This window comes from Bufo gargarizans, chromosome 4 (assembly GCF_014858855.1).
Source record: "Bufo gargarizans isolate SCDJY-AF-19 chromosome 4, ASM1485885v1, whole genome shotgun sequence".
NCBI lineage: Eukaryota > Metazoa > Chordata > Amphibia > Anura > Bufonidae > Bufo > Bufo gargarizans.
Window position 1 is genome coordinate 54,083,383 of NC_058083.1, and position 22,183 is coordinate 54,105,565.

The 22,183-nt window shown below is 47.6% G+C and overlaps 1 protein-coding gene across 3 annotated transcripts in view; it reads right to left on the bottom strand.

Moving 5' to 3' along the window:
• Positions 1-1,208: 1,208 nt before the first annotated feature.
• The window catches only part of ASXL2 (ASXL transcriptional regulator 2), a 55,896-nt gene continuing 34,921 nt past the window's right edge, over positions 1,209-22,183 (bottom strand). For all 3 annotated transcript variants that reach the window (XM_044288815.1, XM_044288816.1, XM_044288817.1), the window contains 7 exons: positions 18,397-18,512; positions 16,602-16,734; positions 14,864-15,027; positions 13,618-13,714; positions 10,316-10,421; positions 9,528-10,140; positions 1,209-7,322 (listed from right to left, as the gene is read on the bottom strand). In XM_044288815.1, the coding sequence (XP_044144750.1) occupies positions 5,145-7,322; positions 9,528-10,140; positions 10,316-10,421; positions 13,618-13,714; positions 14,864-15,027; positions 16,602-16,734; positions 18,397-18,512 (3,407 nt within the window). In that variant the 3' untranslated portion in view covers positions 1,209-5,144. The remainder of the gene's footprint in view (positions 7,323-9,527; positions 10,141-10,315; positions 10,422-13,617; positions 13,715-14,863; positions 15,028-16,601; positions 16,735-18,396; positions 18,513-22,183) is intronic.

A 22,183-nucleotide genomic window follows, 5' to 3' on the forward strand; every position in this document is an offset into this window, starting at 1 on the left:
GTATCGCACAGGACAAGGGCTTTTTTGTTTACATTTTTACACCGCTAGGTGAGGCTTCCGCCTAGCAGTGTTGTCTGTGACGTCACCGGTAACACTGCTAGGCGGAAGCCCCTGCCTAGCAGAGACCCAGTACATCACCGGATCTGAAGAACAAGTCCTTGCCCTGCTCGATTCAGCGCAAGACAAGGGAGAGCATTGGAGCGTGGAATGCTCCGATGCTCATCTCAGAGGGGCCAGAGGTGTAAAGAAGAGGATATGTCCGTGTTCAGTGCTGAACCTGGACAATCCCTTTAAGGTTGGTCTTAGTAATCTTTAGATTTACATTGTTGCCATAACTCCTAACCTATTAACTGGGGTCTTCACCTGTTGCCATTTACTACATTGCTGCCTCTTACTACTTCGCTACCATTAACCCTTTATGATTTTGGTCTCTTGTTATTAGTGCTTTATGGTAGCCCCTTTACACTATTTCTGGTGGGGGACCTTGGAATAACATGATTTTATGGTTGTTAAGGCTGACCTAATGTCCATGGGCATTTTATCTGTGCTTTAGGGCCCCTACTAAGTCACGTCTTATCATTAGCACATTAAAATTATTGCAGCTCCATCATGTTAGTATGAGTGCCATCATTCTTGGTTAATACCCAATTTTTACACAGCAAATGGACTATCTCAGGCGAGTTTCATCCCCAGAAGACGGCTCTCAAGAAATGGGGGCTTGTCAAAGCAAGCTGAGGTCCTGAGCCTGATAAAAGAACTGCTTCTACAAAGCTTTTAAAGATTATAGGAGCATCCTTTGTGTCTGTGTGATTTCCCCTTATCTGTTCTGTGAGCTCCGGAGCTAAAAACATCGTGAGAAGATGTCACAGCATTATAGTGCTGGCAGATTCCACAGAAGGGAAATGTCTTGCTTGTGAGAGAACTGCATCTAGCCGTGCAGCCAATTGACGGTAGACTACAAGTTGTATTTTTTATTCTGCATCTAGTTTACAGATTTTCATCCTTATCCCTGCAGGCAATATCTTTGATCAATTTAAATATGAGGGATTCAGTGAAATTGATGTGAAAGGTGACAATCTCTGTACAAGCGCTGTAGAATATGTGATCGACTGGAAGGGAAAAAAAACTTGAAACCACTTGATGTCTGGAACAGAGAGAGTTTTAAAAACAAATAAATAAATGTATGAATGAAGCATTGCACACGCAGCTCACAAGTTAAACTCTTTTATTTTGCAATTGCTTACAAATAACTTCTAAAATAAAGAATATACCAAGAGTATAAATTTCCATAAACGTCAATGTACAGGACTCTCCACAGCCTTACAATGATTTTGTTTTATTTTTTACATAATATGATTTTTCTTCTTACAGTCTGGAAAAATAGGATTTTTTTTTCTATAAAGGATTTCCTTGCTGTCCCTGCACTGTACATACCCTATGGTCCGATTATAACAGTCCCTTTATTCAGAAAACGTTGATTTAAAAACATTCACAAGAAAAAAAATACTAAAAAAATCACAGCGGGCCAGATCTTCCCTGACAAATGCAAATCTTATTGCAGTTGAGTAAAATATTTTTTCTTCTTTATAAACTCATTGTCTTCACCTCGTTAATAGCGTACTCAATAGCCTGTATATAAACTCTAGACTCTCTCATATACGTGTATATATATATATATATATATATATTACTTCAAATATATTATCATATGCTTAATTCATTTTTTTATCCATATACATAGTGCGAATATAAAAGTCTGGATTACCAAGAACCATTGAAGAATTGGGGGGTTTGCCTCAATCCCGTCTGCTGTAAGCAGAGCCGATGCCCCCCGGAGTTCCACCCCGGAGCCGGTATGTGTCAATGGGTGGTCTAACCCATCAATGAACGTTAACCCTGAGTATCATCTCCACAAATAAGAGGGCAAGTGGTCACGATGGCGCAGGTTGACGTTGCTCAGTGTTGACATGATATTTCCAACTATTCCCAAAGACTTTACCAGATCTCATCGAAGGTTTTAATGCTTTCTACCAACAGGAACCTCTCCAGTTTCGGGCTAGAAGGACTAGCGGTACAGTCAAATGAATATATCCAAATTCTCTATGCCTTAATGCAGAAGAAGGTCAATAATTCACCACCAGCAACTACCTCGCCATGGACGATACATGGCAATCATCAATCTGTCTGCATTACTAAGTATACTTTTTCTACTATTGGACGCATCTGTAATCCAAAATAAAAAGTATAAAGTATGTTCTTTTAATAGATGGTGGTGTAGATTCCAGTAGGAGGTGGCACCACGTTCTCCTCTGAGTCACCTGTAGCTATTCAACATTGCTAAGCAAAAGGTCTCATGCAAATCCCACATGGAGTCCCAATGGCATCTGAACAGTTGTAGGCACCAGGTGGGTCACAATATGATGCCTCTGTATGTCACCATAATGCAATGCTTTGAAATGCCTCCATAATACAGTATGCAATGGTACATGCCATAAGTTGCCATATCGAAAAAAAAACTACCTAAGAAATGTGAGGCATCGAGGCACGTTATGGGTCCACTGATCACTACAAGTGCTCGTACCAGAACATGGCAGTTTACATGAGCCCTATCACTTCATTAGGAGAAACCTGCACTGCTCATCCCATATTGTACTAGGAAATATTCTTGTGGGGCATCTAGCCGGATTGTGTAAGTCCACACAGAGACATGTAGCAGCATGTAGAATGTTTCAACAATGGGCAGATCTAGAACTTAGTCACCATCACCCCATAATAAGGGTGGGATTACTGCGGCGCTGGTAACGTCACCAGTAAAGGTCCGAGATGATGAGATGTTTTAAGTCTTCAGTTGACCCTGCTTCATTAATGTATTGTTATGGATACCGTGACCCTCGGAGGTGAACTATACAATGAAACATATTCTTGAAGAAAAATCTAAAGTGCAAAAAGTTTTTTCCGTGATTAATTTTACAGTGGTGAAAATTACCTATGTAACGCCTGTTTCAGAAATGTTTTGACAGAAACCGCTTGGAGCATGGTCAGATTATGATCTCAAATTAACGTTTCATCAAGGACTCAATAATTCCCTAGAGATGGCCGACAACATTCCACAGCCCATGTGCCTTGAGCAGTAGAAACTGACCAGTAACGCCCAACATATTCTAAAATCCAGGTGGACTGGTTCTTTACTAACTGTTTACAAAGTCAGTAACTTAAGAATTAATAGGCTCATAGGTCCAGTACTTTCATCTAAGCTCCCTGAACAATGTTATGAGTGGGAAAAAAAATTCTTTGTGCTCAGTCTGACACTTAACAGCTCCCAGAATCATATGACACTTGGTCTGTGGACCCCAAGAGCAAACTTAGAGATTAAGGGGCAAGACGGGACCCCATTACTGTTCCTCAATTACAGCACTATCCATACATATTATACAAATACTTCAGATGGTGGTATAGTGGTGAGCTACTGAAGACGACAATAGCAAACTTGGAAAGAGATTAAGGGGTGAGATGGAACCCCATTACTGTCCCTCAATTGCAGTACCACTTATAATACAAGTACTTTAGGTGTTGGTGGTATAGAGGAGCTTAGCGGTCTTCCAAATTATTTGCTTGAGTTACACCACTGTGCTGATTGATGTCTTCCTTGCAGCCTATGCTGAGATCAGAGGTGCAGCATATTGTAGGTCAAGGTATTGTAAACTTGCGCAGAGTATTTGCTCTCCAACAGGCCCACAACGGAGGAAGGAACAGATTCAGGGGCCACACTGCCTATGTATACTCAAAGAAAACACACGCCGCTGGCTTAGGGGTGTGACGTGAACATGTACCCATTTTTACTAGGGGTACCCAACTTCTATGTATGGGACTGTCAGACTCTGAACTGGGGAGGGAGGTTGGGAGATGTAAGACCGTGCAGCCTGAGACTTAACTGGAAACCAGCACTATTTTCTCTAAAATGAAGCTATGATTTAATAACACAATGTAAACGCTCTCTACGTTCTAGTCACAGGGATATCAGACTGAAAGAAGATCTGTTCATAAATGCATCTTTAGATTTATATGGATTTAGTGTTATTGAAACGGCGAGTAAAATCTGCTAAGACTATGTTAAGTACTGTACATGAAATTGAGAAATAAGGGGGGTGGCTGGTGGAAATCCATGGGTTATGTTACACACTACAGTTGGAGGCCATATAGAAAGACTTGGAGGGGGTCACTGGGATTTTTCTCTTAGCCTCCTGTATTGAAGGCCTCATTTAGCAGGCTGAAGCCCTTGAGGCCTCTAGGATGAGCCAAAAGGGACTATGGCTTGTCATCACATACAAAGCTTATGTTGACGAGGGAGCAAAACAATCACAGTGTTGTCCATGACTATCAATCGAAGGCTTGAAATAATATCAATCGTGCCCGGTGCTGAGCACGACTGAAGTTGTAAGTGCTTATCTATTAACCAAAGTGCCATCTGGACCAAGATAGCTAGAAGCTCCAGGATCAGCAATATTCCTCTCTAGATGGTCCTGTTGAACACCCTAAATAAAGCGTGCACCGTCACACAGAACATGGTAGTCAGGCTGATCTTGGTCACCCAATATATACATTGCACCTCTATGTAGAACAGGCCCAGGAGGTCACTACCATGAGATATTCCTACTCACGCAGGAACCTACAATATAGGATAGTCTTGTTAACCAAAAGCTAAGCCCTTGTCGGTAATATCTGACAGCTAGATTCCATGCGGGGTACCTGTTGGGCACTAATTTTAGGTAGTTCAAAATTATTGCTTGAGTCGGGGATCCCATAACTCCCATAGTGCATACACCAGAAGAAGGAAGTGTAAAATACTGGGAAACTGACCAAGGACATATTGCTTCAGTCTTTGGAAACCTGTTTTAAAATTTGTAAGAAAAAAAATATATAGGACACTCGTGTATTATTTACAGCGTTAAGTGCAAACTTATGTCATGATTACTTAGGGTTGACGAGAACCCTACAAAGTACCTGATGAGATCATCATTAAAAATATCTAAAAGGCTATCCTAGCCCGAGTATGACCCACTGCAAGGGTTTACATCATAAGGTAAACTACAGATCCTTGCTTATTGGAGATGGCTGTCACCCAGAAAACAACTGGGGGAAGGAGGTCACCGTACCACAAGGCAGGAGACACAGAGCTTAGAGGGGCCAATGCAATCATCGTGGCAGAATGCACCACAGCCCTTACACATGATCATCGCTTTCAGTCGACAGTAGCAGTTGGAAGGAGACATTTCCATACTGCCATCGTCAGTGTAAGCCTGGACTGAGATGGGTTGTTCGCAACCGCCAGAGCCAACACTCTGACTGGAAGGGATCGTCGTCACAGTCACGGAGAAGGACACAACATTGTCTGTATTGGCTGGACTGAAATTTCCACTTATGGGGATGGAGGACCTATTTAGGACCTCGGGTGATGTAGAGATGTTGATCCTACCACCGTAGCCAGATCCAAGTAGACCAGCAGGATTCCCACAAGTCCTTGACGATGGCAGTAACTCTGGATGGGGTGAAGTGGATGAAGCATGGATTCCGAACATGTCCGAGGCATTATGTTTCAACCTGACCCCCAAAACATTGGAAATTTGGGCCTGGGCAGCTTGGATCAAATCTCGAGCTATATCTGACTCGCTGTAAATGTTGCCTTTTGTGACGATTTGAACACTCTCCTTCACATCAAATGTTGGAAGGAATTCATTTCTTGTCGTCTTCTGAGCTTCGGATTTCGGGGAGGAGATACCTTGAGATTTAGATGGAGAGCGATGGTTATCAGTCTCGGTGTCTTCTTCTCCACTCTCTGTAATCAGCTCAGTTTTACTCCCTTTACTAACCAAATGCTCAGCCTCATTCAAAGAAGTATCGACCATGTTGTCTGAAGGAGCTTGTCTGCACACCTCTGGGACCCTACCGTATGTTGAGATGTTGAGCAGATAATGGCCAGACATAGCTGGCTTGGATGTCCTTCTTCCGAGAAAACCGAGCATGAATCTCTGAGAAATGTTTTCTCTCTCAGAAACAAAAGGGTCCGAATTTAATTCAGATGAATTGGTGTTCTCTTGCCAAACCTTCTTGATCAAGGTCTGTAACACCTGCTCCTGGCTTGTGACATGCTCCTCAGGACCTTGCGTTGGATTGTTACTAGAACTGGTCAAGTCTTTTCCTGAAAAAAGTTGCCATATCCTTTGACCTGAAGGATGCTGGCGGTTGTGGCATAAAAATCTTTCTAGTTGTTGAGCAGCTATACTTGAGGGTCGTTCTCCCTCTTCCCTTCCAAAAGTTTCCAATCCTTGTATTGCCCCTTGTGGTCTTTCAACAGATGACAATGGAACGGTCCTCGTTTCCACTTTTTTGAGAGGTCGGGGCATGATTTGCTCTAGTGGGACATTCTTTCCTTGAAGAAGTTGTGTAACAAGTGGATTATTTGCTGGAATGCTGGAACTTGACTTGGTATGCTGCCCACTCCCCAATCGTAATGGCTTCGCGCTCAGGTCGTGCGTTTGGGTGGATGGTACCTTGTCAATCCCATGGGCTATGGCAGATGTCCTTGACTTTATGAAACAGGTTTCTGGTTGTGGGTGACATGAAACCATCTTTGCTGATGAAAAAGGTGGTGTAGCAGTTATTTGTTTGCTTTCCTCCTCATTTTGTGCTCTCTTTGTGCTTTGCACTGATGGAACGCCTGTGCTTTCGAGAGATAAAACCCTGCCAATCTTAAATGAGCTTCCACTGGCTGAGGCCTTCAGAATCTCAGAAGACTGCATGGAGTTATCAGATGTTATTGGTTCCTGAGTCAGTCTTCTTGAGTTGCCTCTTTCGGTGATTTGGGTGACATGCCTTTTACTTTCACTGGGGCGGAGTTGATGGTAAGCATCTGTGAATCCGGGTTGTACACAGGGTTTTTGCAGTAACTGTGTTCTTGTTGAACTGTCAGGTGATGCCTGTACTGGTTTCGTGACCTCCCTTTGATTTTGGTTATCTGGTTTAGAGGGTGAAGTTCCCCTTTCACTTCTCCTGCTTCCAGTATTTCCCAAGTCCAGTATTCTGCTCCCGATCTCCCCTGTAGGTCCACCTGCTGGGCCCCCTCCAGGTCCAGGTCCAGGGATGGAACCTCCATGGGCTGCAACAGCCGCCGCTCTCGCCGCACGGGCCAAGCGAGCCTTCGCCTTGATGTCGGCAAGTGTGCGGGCTCCTGTTCGGCTAGGACTGGTACCGGTGGTTGGAAACGTGGGCCTGGGAGAGACCTGGCAGCTGCGAAATGGCTTTGGAGAGAGCCACGCCACGGGAATCTAGACCACAAAAGACAAAGCAAATGAGTTGTTAGTTATAGGACACTGAGGCCTCTTTAGATAAATAAACAGACTGAGCAAAGTCTTGTCATTTGTAACTTTTTGAATTGGTCCCAACTGCAGCTCAGTCCTATCCAAATGAATGGGACTTAGGCGCAGCACCAGGCACAGCCACAATGAAAACGGCAATGCTGGAACTCCACAGCCGCGTCATTCAGAGACTGGTCGATCCCCAACCAGTCAGTTTGGGCCACCTGATCTATGGAAGAAATGGGCCATAGGTGTCTGTATATTGGGACCATCAACCTTAACTGAATCCATAATGTATGGCCTGCTGACCAGTTACCAGACCAGGCCAGTATGAAGTCATGCATAATATTTTCAGGGATAAAATTAAAAACTCCCTAAATTGAAAGGGGGGGGGGGGGCTTCTCCTAAATTTATCTTCTAAGAAGTCATGCAGATCCCTGAAGTCAAAGGGCTGAAGAGAAGAGTCTACAACATGTAGGTCCTGACTGATCTTCAATGGCTGCCGCACTAATATCCTGGGTGGAAACCTCTTTATGAAGCTCCACAAGCCAAAATATATTACTGGTACTGGTTCTCATCGAAGAAACACAGTGGTGGATAGACACTTCATTATCAGGAAAGGCTTTATGGGAAAAAGTATGCAACTTAAGTCATACAAGCCAAACCAGAGACACTGATCTGTGGGCTACACATCTTTGGGGTTCTTGCCCCTCATCTGTTCAGAGCAGGACACTGGTTTGCAGGGATGAGAGATGTCTTAGAAGCAGCTTGGGGGGTTGGAGACAATGGTTCTCATTCCTTACAATGTGATTCCTGGCCATTGTGGCTACAGGATTGTCCTAAAGACTCCAACCCTGCTAGATCCTCAAAAGGTGAATCCGCCACCTGCTGTTTGTTCTTTTACTTATTTATATTTTTTGGCTTATCTCACTGAGCTGGTCCAACGTGCTCAGTTTAACTCTTAAACTGCCACGGGCCATATGTTCTGTCAGAAGCTGTGACAATTACAGGGAGAGAACTGCAGCAGAAAGGACATTCCCCCTGAGCTGCCAGCCTGAAGAGAATCTAGCAGAGCAATCGGAGCAGTGAATGTGGAGATCTCTGGATCCATGTGAGGTACAGGACTGGTTCTAGCCTTGTTAGAAATGTATTGTCATGTCCTATATTATGTCTGGTTTTCATTTTTTACATCAATCAGGGCACTAGCCCTTTAATGGGTGGTCACCTCCTTTTACTTAGAGCTATCTTGCATACTTATTCCCAGGGTGAATTGCATTTTCTTTTATTTGTTTAAATATATTTTTGCCACATAATATGTCCTCCAAGAGATCTTTGAAAGGCCTCTGGGGGAATTTTTTCTTTTGCACTTTTTGCATTTTATTACATGTATTTTATTTGTGTTTTAAATTTTTTTCATATAAGTTTTTTATTTATGTTTTTATATATATATATTTGCCAAATGATTTGTCCCCAAGAGGTCACTGAAAGACCTTTGGGGACACAGACTTTATTTTTTTGAATTGGGCATTACTCCCACTGTACTTGGAGCATCCACAGGAGCCCCAGTTAGAGGGGAAACCAGCCTTGTGTGGGGGCTCTGCACACCTCTGACCTCAAGACACCCGGCGATCACTTCATCATCAGGTCCAAACTGCACAGCTCTCACCTATCTGAGGAGAAGGTAGAAGAGCTGACAACCTGCTACTGCCTTCTCCTCAGCAGGACCTGACCTGCTCCTTCTAGAGTGCAGGAGCTGTAATCCTGCGCTGTGTTACTCTCCAGGCAGAAACACAGCCGATTGCACAGCAGTACAGGGGCCGCAAACCTTAGCTTTGGGGGCCGCGGGTTGTGCACCCCTGCACTAGACAGATAGTTCACTTCTTTTAGGTGTGGAGCTATTTTGCATCCTTTTTTCCACATGTTTCCCATGGAACATTGCTCTTAAGACTCCATCCCCAGTTGGATCTCCACAAGGAGAATCAGAACCCTTACCTACAAGGCAGTCACCTATAAGTAGAACTAGAGACATTTATTCCATTTTCTGGAGGAGTGCTGTCTGGGACACTTCTTAGAAGCATTCCACCCTAGTGTCTGAATCAAAGTACCTCTCGAGAACCCATCATTATTAAGGTAGAACCACCAAACTGTGTTTCTGCTCCTGCTATAGCTTCTTACCTTGAGCGGTGGCACCTTCTGTTCCGGTGTGTGCTGCTGCGTTTCGGTAGGAGGTTTACATAAGGCACGAAATGACTGTGGGGACCGGCTGAGTTCCATCATACGTGGACTTTTCTCAGGAGCAGCCGGAGGATCCTCACCGACCTCCAGACGTCTCTTGGTGCCGAGGCTAGGGGTGGTCGCTTCAGACTTTTCTGGTGAGCTTTCAGGAAAGTCGTCTTCACTTGCCATTGTTCTCAGTGATTCTACTTGGGTCGGGCTCTTTGGTTTGACCGGGGTCGTGCAAGTATGGCTCTTGGGCTCCTTGTCTTTGGACTCATCATTAGTGGTTTCTGTTTCCTCCTTGACTTCTTGGTTTTCATCCTCAATTGTGGTCTTATCAATAACAGCCACATTCCTTGTCTCCGGTTCTTTTATGGCTTCTGTAACCTTGGGGATCTCATGATTGTCCTGATCATCTTCAGTCTTCACAGGGTGCTGCTGCTCGACAGAGGGACTGCTTGAGGTGTCCTGAGCAGGATCCATTGTATTGTGTACTATGGGTGGAGAGACCTTGTCCTCGGCCTCCTCTTCTGCGGTCATTTTGCTCAGGTCCTCTTCACTAAGACCCGAACTTCAAAGACAAAAATAGTAGAAGAATGTAAGAAAAGCGTAGACCACAATTTACATCCATGTCAGGGGCACAAGGGTAACAAGCTCTTCCCGGGCACATCATGCCTGGCGCAGGAAGATCAGATTTACACAACCAACCTGACACCACCACATCAGGTCCTGAGACCCATACTTACTTTTCCCCATAGTAACTCTCATAAAACTGCTCCTTCCAGGACTCCACCTTCTTCTCCTTCTCAATCTCCTGACGAATCCTCAGCTGCATCTCAGGTGTGAACTCACCTGTCAGGCAATATACATAAAGAGACTGCTTACCCAGGACAGAGACAGTGCAGAGGAGTGCTGGGAGCGATAGAGACTGCTTACCCAGGACAGAGACAGTGCAGAGGAGTGCTGGGAGCAATAGAGACTGCTTAGCCAGGACAGAGACAGTGCAGAGGAGTGCTGGGAGCAATAGAGACTGCTTACCCAGGACAGAGACAGTGCAGAGGAGTGCTAGGATCAATAGAGACTGCTTACCCAGGAGAGAGACAGTGCAGAGGAGTGCTGGGATCAATAGAGACTGCTTACCCAGGACAGAGACAGTGCAGAAGAGTGCTGGGATTAATAGAGACTGCTTACCCAGGACAGAGACAGTGCAGAAGAGTGCTGGGAGCGATAGAGACTGCTTACCCAGGACAGAGACAGTGCAGAAGAGTGCTGGGAGCAATAGAGACTGCTTACCCAGGACAGAAACAGTGCAGAGGAGTGCTGGGAGCGATAGAGACTGCTTACCCAGGACAGAGATAGTGCAGAGGAGTGCTGGGAGCGATAGAGACTGCTTACCCAGGACAGAAACAGTGTAGAGAAGTGCTGGGAGCGATAGAGGAGTGCTGGGAGCAATAGAGACTGCTTACCCAGGACAGAGATAGTGCAGAGGAGTGCTGGGAGCGATAGAGACTGCTTACCCAGGACAGAGACAGTGCAGAGGAGTGCTGGGAGCGATAGAGACTGCTTACCCAGGACAGAGACAGTGCAGAGGAGTGCTGGGAGCAATAGAGACTGCTTACCCAGGACAGAAACAGTGTAGAGAAGTGCTGGGAGCGATAGAGACAGTGCAGAGGAGTGCTGGGAGCAATAGAGACTGCTTACCCAGGACAGAGATAGTGCAGAGGAGTGCTGGGAGCGATAGAGACTGCTTACCCAGGACAGAGACAGTGCAGAGGAGTGCTGGGAGCAATAGAGACTGCTTACCCAGGACAGAGACAGTGCAGAGGAGTGCTGGGAGCGATAGAGACTGCTTACCCAGGACAGAGACAGTGCAGAGGAGTGCTGGGATCAATAGAGACTGCTTACCCAGGACAGAGACAGTGCAGAGGAGTGCTGGGAGCAATAGAGACTGCTTACCCAGGACAGAGACAGTGCAGAGGAGTGCTGGGAGCAATAGAGACTGCTTACCCAGGACAGAGACAGTGCAGAGGAGTGCTAGGAGCAATAGAGACTGCTTACCCAGGACAGAGACAGTGCAGAGGAGTGCTGGGAGCAATAGAGACTGCTTACCCAGGACAGAGACAGTGCAGAGGAGTGCTGGGAGCAATAGAGACTGCTTACCCAGGACAGAGACAGTGCAGAGGAGTGCTGGGAGCAATAGAGACTGCTTACCCAGGACAGAGACAGTGCAGAGGAGTGCTGGGATCAATAGAGACTGCTTACCCAGGACAGAGACAGTGCAGAGGAGTGCTGGGAGCAATAGAGACTGCTTACCCAGGACAGAGACAGTGCAGAGGAGTGCTGGGAGCAATAGAGACTGCTTACCCAGGACAGAGACAGTGCAGAAGAGTGCTGGGAGCGATAGAGACAGTGCAGAGGAGTGCTGGGAGCAATAGAGACTGCTTACACAGGACAGAAACAGTGCAGAGGAGTGCTGGGAGCGATAGAGACAGTGCAGAGGAGTGCTGGGAGCAATAGAGACTGCTTACCCAGGACAGAGACAGTGCAGAGGAGTGCTGGGAGCAATAGAGACTGCTTACCCAGGACAGAGACAGTGCAGAGGAGTGCTGGGAGCAATAGAGACTGCTTACCCAGGACAGAGACAGTGCAGAGGAGTGCTGGGATCAATAGAGACTGCTTACCCAGGACAGAGACAGTGCAGAGGAGTGCTGGGAGCAATAGAGACTGCTTACCCAGGACAGAGACAGTGCAGAAGAGTGCTGGGAGCGATAGAGACAGTGCAGAGGAGTGCTGGGAGCAATAGAGACTGCTTACACAGGACAGAAACAGTGCAGAGGAGTGCTGGGAGCGATAGAGACAGTGCAGAGGAGTGCTGGGAGTAATAGAGACTGCTTACCCAGGACAGAGACAGTGCAGAGGAGTGCTGGGAGCAATAGAGACTGCTTACCCAGGACAGAGACAGTGCAGAGGAGTGCTAGGAGCAATAGAGACTGCTTACCCAGGACAGAGACAGTGCAGAGGAGTGCTGGGAGCAATAGAGACTGCTTACCCAGGACAGAGACAGTGCAGAGGAGTGCTGGGAGCAATAGAGACTGCTTACCCAGGACAGAGACAGTGCAGAGGAGTGCTGGGAGCAATAGAGACTGCTTACCCAGGACAGAGACAGTGCAGAGGAGTGCTGGGATCAATAGAGACTGCTTACCCAGGACAGAGACAGTGCAGAGGAGTGCTGGGAGCAATAGAGACTGCTTACCCAGGACAGAGACAGTGCAGAAGAGTGCTGGGAGCGATAGAGACAGTGCAGAGGAGTGCTGGGAGCAATAGAGACTGCTTACACAGGACAGAAACAGTGCAGAGGAGTGCTGGGAGCGATAGAGACAGTGCAGAGGAGTGCTGGGAGTAATAGAGACTGCTTACCCAGGACAGAGATAGTGCAGAGGAGTGCTGGGAGCGATAGAGACAGTGCAGGGGCTTTAGAAAGACTGCTTACCAGGACAGAGACAGTGCAAGGGCTATGTAAAGACTGCTTACCAGGACAGAGACAGTGCAGGGGCTATGGAAAGACTGCTTACCAGGACAGAGACAGTGCAAGGGCTATGTAAAGACTGCTTACAGGACAGAGACAGTGCAGGGGCTATGGAAAGCCAGCTTACCAGGACAGAGACAGTGCAGGGGCTATGGAAAGACTGCTTACCAGGACAGAGACAGTGCAAGGGCTATGGAAAGACTGCTTACAGGACAGAGACAGTGCAGGGGCTATGGACAGACTGCTTACAGACAGTGCTAGGGGCTATGGAAAGCCTGCTTACAGACAGTGCTAGGGGCTATGGAAAGCCTGCTTACAGACAGTGCTAGGGGCTATGGAAAGCCTGCTTACAGACAGTGCTAGGGGCTATGGAAAGCCTGCTTACAGACAGTGCTAGGGGCTATGGAAAGCCTGCTTACAGACAGTGCTAGGGGCTATGGAAAGCCTGCTTACAGACAGTGCTAGGGGCAGGCCGGAGCTCTACTTTAGGCTATTTGTGGTGCCCCCGGTGTATCGGCTCACCTTCTGACAGACGCTCCTTCCAGCTCTGAGAGGCTGACGTAAAAAACTCGTTATTCAGAGCTGAACTGTTCAGTTTGAGGAGTCCGTCCGGTCCGGCCTGTGAGGAAAAGGACAAGAATGAAGCCTGTGCTGCTTCTGCAAATCCCCTCCTCAAAGAGCTTCTGCAGCAGCTGTGGCAATGAAAGAGGTAGGGGAAATACAGTATTACATGATGTATACAGTGAGACAGCACCATCTAGTGTGATGACACCATACCACCATATGATGTATACAGTGACACTGCGCCATCTAGTGTGATGACACCATACCGCCATATGATGTATACAGTGAGAGAGCGCCATCTAGTGTGATGACACCATACCACCATATGATGTATACAGCGAGACAACGCCATCTAGTGTGATGACACCATACTGCCATATGATGTATACAGTGACACTGCGCCATCTAGTGTGATGACACCATACCACCATATGATGTATACAGCGAGACAGCGCCATCTAGTGTGATGACACCATACCACCATATGATGTATACAGTGAGAGAGCGCCATCTAGGTGTGATGACACCATACCGCCATATGATGTATACAGCGAGACAGCGCCATCTAGTGTGATGACACCATACCACCATATGATGTATACAGTGAGAGAGCGCCATCTAATGTGATGACACCATACCACCATATGATGTATACAGCGAGACAGCGCCATCTAGTGTGATGACACCATACCACCATATGATGTATACAGCGAGACAGCGCCATCTAGTGTGATGACACCATACGATGTATACAGTGAGACAGCGCCATCTAGTGTGATGACACCATACCACCATATGATGTATACAGTGAGAGAGCGTCATCTAGTGTGATGACACCATACCACCATATGATGTATACAGTGAGAGAGCGCCATCTAGTGTGATGACACCATATGATGTATACAGTGAGAGAGCGCCATCTAGTGTGATGACACCATATGATGTATACAGTGAGACAGCACCATCTAGTGTGATGACACCATACCATCATATGATGTATACAGTGAGACAGCGCCATCTAGTGTGATGACACCATAATGCTATATGTTCACTGTCACCCTGCCATCACCCCCCCTGCAGTGAGGTATATGAAGTGTAAGGATCATCCTCCCAGGGCACCCCCACACACAGGCTCGGCGGAGGGTCTCCCCTCCTTGTCTGCACCCCATATTCTATATAACCCCCCATCGAGTGGTGAGCTCACCGGACGGTCCACCTCAGGTAAGAGCAGCAGAAGCCTTTGCTGGCCGTCCACCGGGAGCAGCGAGAAGGTGTGCTTATTAATCAGCGCCCGCAGGTTCGTGTTCACCAGGATCGAATCCGGCGTCTCAACATCGATCTCAGCACCTTTGGTCCTTTTCAAGTGTCCTGAGATATATATAGGAGACAAGACATCTGTAATGGGTGTGTCCTCTCTGCTTCTGGTCTGCCTGGGTATTAGTATTCACTGCGGTTCTTGTATTCTATTCATGGATATCACAAACCCAAAAATAGGTTTATTCTGTTATATATTTTAGGCCAGTGTATCTGAAGTGCCAAGGAGCAAAGAATCTCGCCTCTCCCCACTCTGCGCGCAGCCCCCCGCCTCCCCCCACTCTGCGCGCAGCCCCCCGCCTCTCCCCACTCTGCGCGCAGCCCCCAGCCTCTCCTGTCAGGTATATAAAACACTCTGCGCGCAGCCCCCCGCCTCTCCCCACTCTGCGCGCAGCCCCCAGCCTCTCCCCACTCTGCGCGCAGCCCACAGCCTCTCCCCACTCTGCGCGCAGCCCACAGCCCACAGCCTCTCCCCACTCTGCGCGCAGCCCACAGCCTCTCCCCACTCTGCGCGCAGCCCACAGCTTCTCCCCACTCTGCGCGCAGCCCACAGCCTCTCCCCACTCTGCGCGCAGCCCACAGCCTCTCCCCACTCTGCGCGCAGCCCCCAGCCTCTCCCGACTCTGCTCGCAGCCCCCAGCCTCTCCCGACTCTGCTCGCAGCCCCCAGCCTCTCCCGACTCTGCTCGCAGCCCCCAGCCTCTCCCGACTCTGCTCGCAGCCCCCAGCCTCTCCCGACTCTGCTCGCAGCCCCCAGCCTCTCCCGACTCTGCTCGCAGCCCCCAGCCTCTCCCGACTCTGCTCGCAGCCCCCAGCCTCTCCCGACTCTGCTCGCAGCCCCCAGCCTCTCCCGACTCTGCTCGCAGCCCCCAGCCTAGGGTTATTCTGTTATATATTTTAGGCCAGTGTATCTGAAGTGCCAAGGAGCGCAGCCCCCCGCCTCTCCCCACTCTGCTCGCAGCCCCCAGCCTCTCCCCACTCTGCTCGCAGCCCCCAGCCTCTCCCCACTCTGCTCGCAGCCCCCAGCCTAGGGTTATTCTGTTATATATTTTAGGCCAGTGTATCTGAAGTGCCAAGGAGCGCAGCCCCCCGCCTCTACCCACTCTGCTCGCAGCCCCCCGCCTCTCCCCACTCTGCTCGCAGCCCCCAGCCTCTCCCCACTCTGCTCGCAGCCCCCAGCCTAGGGTTATTCTGTTATATATTTTAGGCCAGTGTATCTGAAGTGCCAAGGAGCGCAGCCCCCCGCCTCTCCCCACTCTGCTCGCAGCCCCCCAGCCTCTCCCCACTCTGCTCGCAGCCCCCCGCCTCTCCCCACTCTGCTCGCAGCCCCCCGCCTCTCCCCACTCTGCTCGCAGCCCCCCGCCTCTCCCCACTCTGCTCGCAGCCCCCAGCCTCTCCCCACTCTGCTCGCAGCCCCCCAGCCTCTCCCCACTCTGCTCGCAGCCCCCCAGCCTCTCCCCACTCTGCTCGCAGCCCCCCGCCTCTCCCCACTCTGCTCGCAGCCCCCCAGCCTCTCCCGACTCTGCTCGCAGCCCCCCAGCCTCTCCCCACTCTGCTCGCAGCCCCCCAGCCTCTCCCGACTCTGCTCGCAGCCCCTCGCCTGGGTTCAGTGAAACGCACTGTACGTACTGTGAGCGGCTGGTGGTTTAGACGGGGCAACGTTGCTGGCAGTTTTCACAGTCTTTAGCATGAGGTGCTGTCCAGTCGGAACAGGGATCCCAGATCGCCGCCGCTGCTGCTGCTTCTTCTGCTGCTTCAGAGCCTGTGGAGAAAAGTGGAGTACACTGTATTATATACATCCCAACACATCAGAGAAAGATGGGGCACAGTGTATTATATACATCCCAACACATCAGAGAAAGATGGGGCACAGTGTATTATATACACCCCAACAGAGTAAAATGGGGTACACTGAATTATATACACCCCAAAACATCAGAAAAAGATGGGGTACACTGTATTATATACATCCCACACATCAGAGAAAGATGGAGTACACTGTATTATATACACCCCACATATCAGATAAAGATGGAATACACTGTATTATATACACCCCACACATCAGAGAAAGATGGGGCACACTGTATTATATACACCCCACATATCAGAGAAAGATGGGGCACACTGTATTATATACACCCCACACATCAGAGAAAGATGGGGCACACTGTATTATATACACCCCAACACATCAGAGAAAGATGGGGCACAGTGTATTATATACACCCCAACACAGAGTAAAATGGGGTACACTGAATTATATACACCCCAAAACATCAGAAAAAGATGGGGTACACTGTATTATATACATCCCACACATCAGAGAAAGATGGAGTACACTGTATTATATATATCCGACACATCAGAGAAAAATGGGGTACACTGTATTATATACACCCCACACATCAGAGAAAGATGGGGCACACTGTACTAGACATCCCTGTACACACATTAAATGGCCAGGTTAATAGAGCCCCCTCCCATTAATTGGGACACGGGACCTCCACTGGGCAGCAATTTGGAATGACACAAACCCCCTGACGCGCTGACATTGTCCTGGAGGAATACTGGCCCTGTGACCAGGATATTAGATGAAGGTGCTGATGATCTGAACGGCCTCTTCTACCCTATCCCAGGCTGAAGACCTGCTTGATGCCATGTTCCTGGAACCAATCCATAACTATGCCACCCTTGAGGCATCGAGCACTGTACTTCTGCTATAGGGTAAGCGTCCATAGAGCCCTTTCATAGGTATCGGAGGAGCCATTACTCCATTCATGCCGATTATCATCAAATCCAGGAAGAAATTTGGATTCATCATAGCCAGTGTGATCAGGCCGATGTCTGTACTAAAGGGGCCATTCAGTGTATATGGCCGATGTGGACTGGGACGGCCCCGCCGCCTCCCACAGCACAATCATTTAATCAGCTGCATATGGTCTTCCAAAATCAGACGCAGGGCACATGTTTGTCCACCGGAGGGCGCCAAACCTCCAGCCATTGAACTGAAAACATATTTTGATCCCTGAAGCCTGAAATGGCTGCAGAGGACAATCCTACAGCCAAAACAGGCATCAAAAGATTGTATTCACAGATTCTACAAGAATCCACCCCGAAAATGACTAAGAGAAAGAAACAGCAGCTAAATTATCAGTGGACACCCTGACAGAAATGACATTCAGGAGCCTAAGAAAGCAGGATCATGACTATGATGTATAATGGCAGCCACAATTCTCATCACCCAACTTACCCAGAACCTGCACAAGAGAAGGATTACAGGTCTAATCCCAGGACTGTACATCCATGAAAAGATAAGACACAGTAATAAGTGTGCTACCCCTGATTATGGATGATGGGAGTGGTGAACATGGATAAGTGACCATCCATCGATGTGTACAGATGAACCCCTCATCTCAGTTACCTGTTTCAGCGCCTTCTTGCTGAGCTTCTGAGATGGAGAGATGACTTTACCGGCAGGGATGGGGGGAGATGGACAGCTCGACGGGGGGGATGATGGCTGGGAGAGTCGAGATGTAACTACAAAAACAAATGAGAAACAGAACAATGAGTTATGTCAGCAACGAGGCAAGAGGTGAGCCACAGAACACACCGCAACATGCCTACGAAATGAGGTCCTGGATATAGTGGAGAACGATAACTCCCAGCATCATCCTAAAAGATTAAAATACAGACACTTATCTATCTACACCTATAACTACTATAATACTGTACAAGAATATAACTACTATAATACCGCCTCCTATATACAAGGATATAACTACTATAATACTGCTCCTATGTACAAGAATATAACTACTATAATACTGTACAAGAATATAACTACTATAATACTGCTCCTATGTACAAGGATATAACTACTATAATACTGTCTCATATGTACAAGAATATAACTACTATAATACTGCCTCCTATGTACAAGAATATAACTACTATAATACTGCCTCCTATGTACAGGAATATAACTACTATAATACTGCTCCTATGTACAATAATATAGCTACTATAATACTGCCTCCTATGTACAGGAATATAACTACTATAATACTGCCTCCTATGTACAAGAATATAACTACTATAATACTGCCTCCTATGTACAGGAATATAACTACTATAATACTGCTCCTATGTACAAGAATATAACTACTATAATACTGCTCCTATGTACAGGAATATAACTACTATAATACTGCCTCCTATGTACAAGAATATGACTACTATAATACTGCCTCCTATCTACAAGAATATAACTACTATAATACTGCTTCCTATGTACAAGAATATAACTACTATAATACTGCTCCTATGTACAAGAATATAACTACTATAATACTGCTCCTATGTACAAGAATATAACTACTATAATACTGCTCCTATGTACAAGAATATAACTACTATAATACTGCCTCCTATGTACAAGAATATAACTACTATAATACTGCTCCTATGTACAAGAATATAACTACTATAATACTGCTCCTATGTACAAGAATATAACTACTATAATACTGCTCCTATGTACAAGAATATAACTACTATAATACTGCTCCTATGTACAAGAATATAACTACTATAACACTACCTCCTATGTACAGGAATATAACTACTATAATACTGCTCCTATGTACAAGACTATAACTACTATAATACTGCTCCTATGTACAAGAATATAACTACTATAATACTGCTCCTATGTACAAGAATATAACTACTATAGGGGCGGAGCCTAGCCACGCTGCTGAATGGCCGCACGAGCTTGAGCTCCTCCAGCATTCCGGCTCATTTGCCCTATATAAGCGTGTGATTTGCCTCATTATGGGGAGATCTGGCAAGGATAAGACCAGAGGAAGTTCAGAGTTGACCCCAAGGCTCCCTAAACAACCAGAGATGGAGAAATTCCTGCGAAAAACGCCAAGAGCTGCCGCACTGAAAGGCGCCAATATGGCGGCGTCTACCGCTCCGGACTCTGATGCAGGAGAAATGTCGGATGCGGGCAGTGGTTCTGATATTTCAGACAGGAGGCCTAGAGATCCGCCGCTGTCGGAACGGACCCTTCGCCGGGTTCTTGAATCTGCCCTTACGCCTCTCAAGCAGGATTTGGCGGACATTAAGGACGATATAAAACATCTAGGCCAGAGGGTGGTCACGCTGGAAAGCACGCAAGAAGCCATACTGACCTATGAGGGTAAAGCGGCAGAGGTGCTTGCGTCTCACAAAGCCCTATTGAACGACGCCTTCTTGAAATTGGAAGATCAGGAGAACCGGAGTCGCCGGCGCAACATACGCATTCGCGGCCTACCTGAATCAATGGCGGCGGAGGCCTTGCCGAAAGTGGCGCGAGAACTGTTCTCCACGATGCTTGGGCCTGATAGAGCGGAGGGGATAGTGGTGGAGCGCATACACAGGGCATTGCGCCCTAGGCCTAAACCCCAAGATCCGCCACGCGACGTAATTTGCGGCCTACTGAGCTACGTAGACACCGTAGCTCTTCTGAAAAGGCAAAGAGAGATGGAAGTGCTGGAGTATGACAACGTACCGCTACAGATGTTCCAGGACCTGGCGCCATCTACCCTGGCAAAGCGACGCTTGTTCAAGCCTCTCCTTGATGTTCTTCGCAAGACATCTACTCCGTTCAGGTGGCTGTACCCATTCGGTCTGTCGGTGTCCAGGAATAAAAAACTGCTCACGGTGCGGTCGCCTGCGGATTTGGAATCGGTCTGGAGGTCCTTAGATGTCCCTCCAGTGGAAATTCCCTCGTGGTTGCCAGCCGACCAAGATGGCCCCCTGCCTTTACCACCGCGAGTATCTGCCTGGCAGACGGCATCTGCGGGCAGGTCGGATCGATCGGGACGCAGCAAGTCGGACAGGGCTCTTACCTGAGCCTGTGACAAGGTTTTTGGTTGTTTGTATGGGCATGAACTGCTAATGCCATGCTTTATTTTACTCCGTTAATGTGAAGAGTTGGTAACCTCTACCTCTGTGCAAAATGTTTTGTTTAGCGGACTCTGGCCTTTCCCTGATGGCCCTATGTTTCGCGGCTATTCAGCTCATAATCTATGGTTTTTATGAGACGTTATGTCTTAAATGGAACGATTTCCTGCTGAGGCAGGTCTCCAAAGAGGGGTTTCCTCTCCCCTCATGTGCAGGGTAATGACCGGATGATCCCGGTGCTGGATGTGTTTTCTTTCACTTTTTTCGTTTTTTTTTGGTCTGTATGTTAGAGACCATAAGCGCTTTACTTGCCCCCTCACCAGTCCATTTCTATTTGGGCTGGTGATGAGTGAGGCGCTTGTCACCTCTCGGATAGGTTGCTTGTCCGAGCAGGTCATGTGTTTGTCCATTATGTTCCATGTTGTTCCCCTTATTTTTTGTTCCTTGACCTCTTTCCCTCCCCTCCTTTCCGCTGCTCTTTTTATCTTGGTGCTTCTTTCTGGGACCTGGTGCACCATATGCTCATATATAGCTGTATGTTTACTAAAATGTCCTCCATAACTGTAGCCTCACTTAATGCACATGGTCTGAACGAGCCATGCAAGCGGGCCCAGACACTTTCTCTCCTCCTGAAGGACAGGGTGTCAGTGGTCTTCCTGCAGGAGACTCATTTTAGGACAGGCAAAATTCCCAAGTTTCCTCCTAAGAAATTTGTGCAATGGTTTCACAGCACACATGATTCGGCCAGTAGGGGGGTTAGTATTGCTATACATAAGTGCCTTCCTTTTAAGCCCCAGACTATATCCGCTGACCCCGAAGGCAGATTCCTGTTTGTAAAGGGCGTCTTAGGGGACTCCCCGGTGACGCTCGCCAATTTGTATGCACCCAATAAAGGCCAAATCCCATGGCTCGTTCAGACCCTAACTGCACTCTCATCCTTCTCTGAGGGGTTACTGATTCTAGGGGGCGACTTTAATGTTGCCATGGAACCAGCGGTGGACACTTCGGCGGGCAGACCCTCTGTGTCGTACCGGTTATTAAAAAGGCTAAAAATTTCGCTGAGGAAACTAAAAGTCTTAGACGTCTGGCGGATCATGAATCCCAATGGCCGGGACTACACATTTTACTCCCATGCTAAGACGTCCTTCCATAGATTGGATTACTTATTCATGTCTGATTCACATATACGTAATGTCTCTGGAGCCCGGAAAGGCAATATAACGTTATCTGATCATGCTCCTGTTTTTATAAGCTTTTCT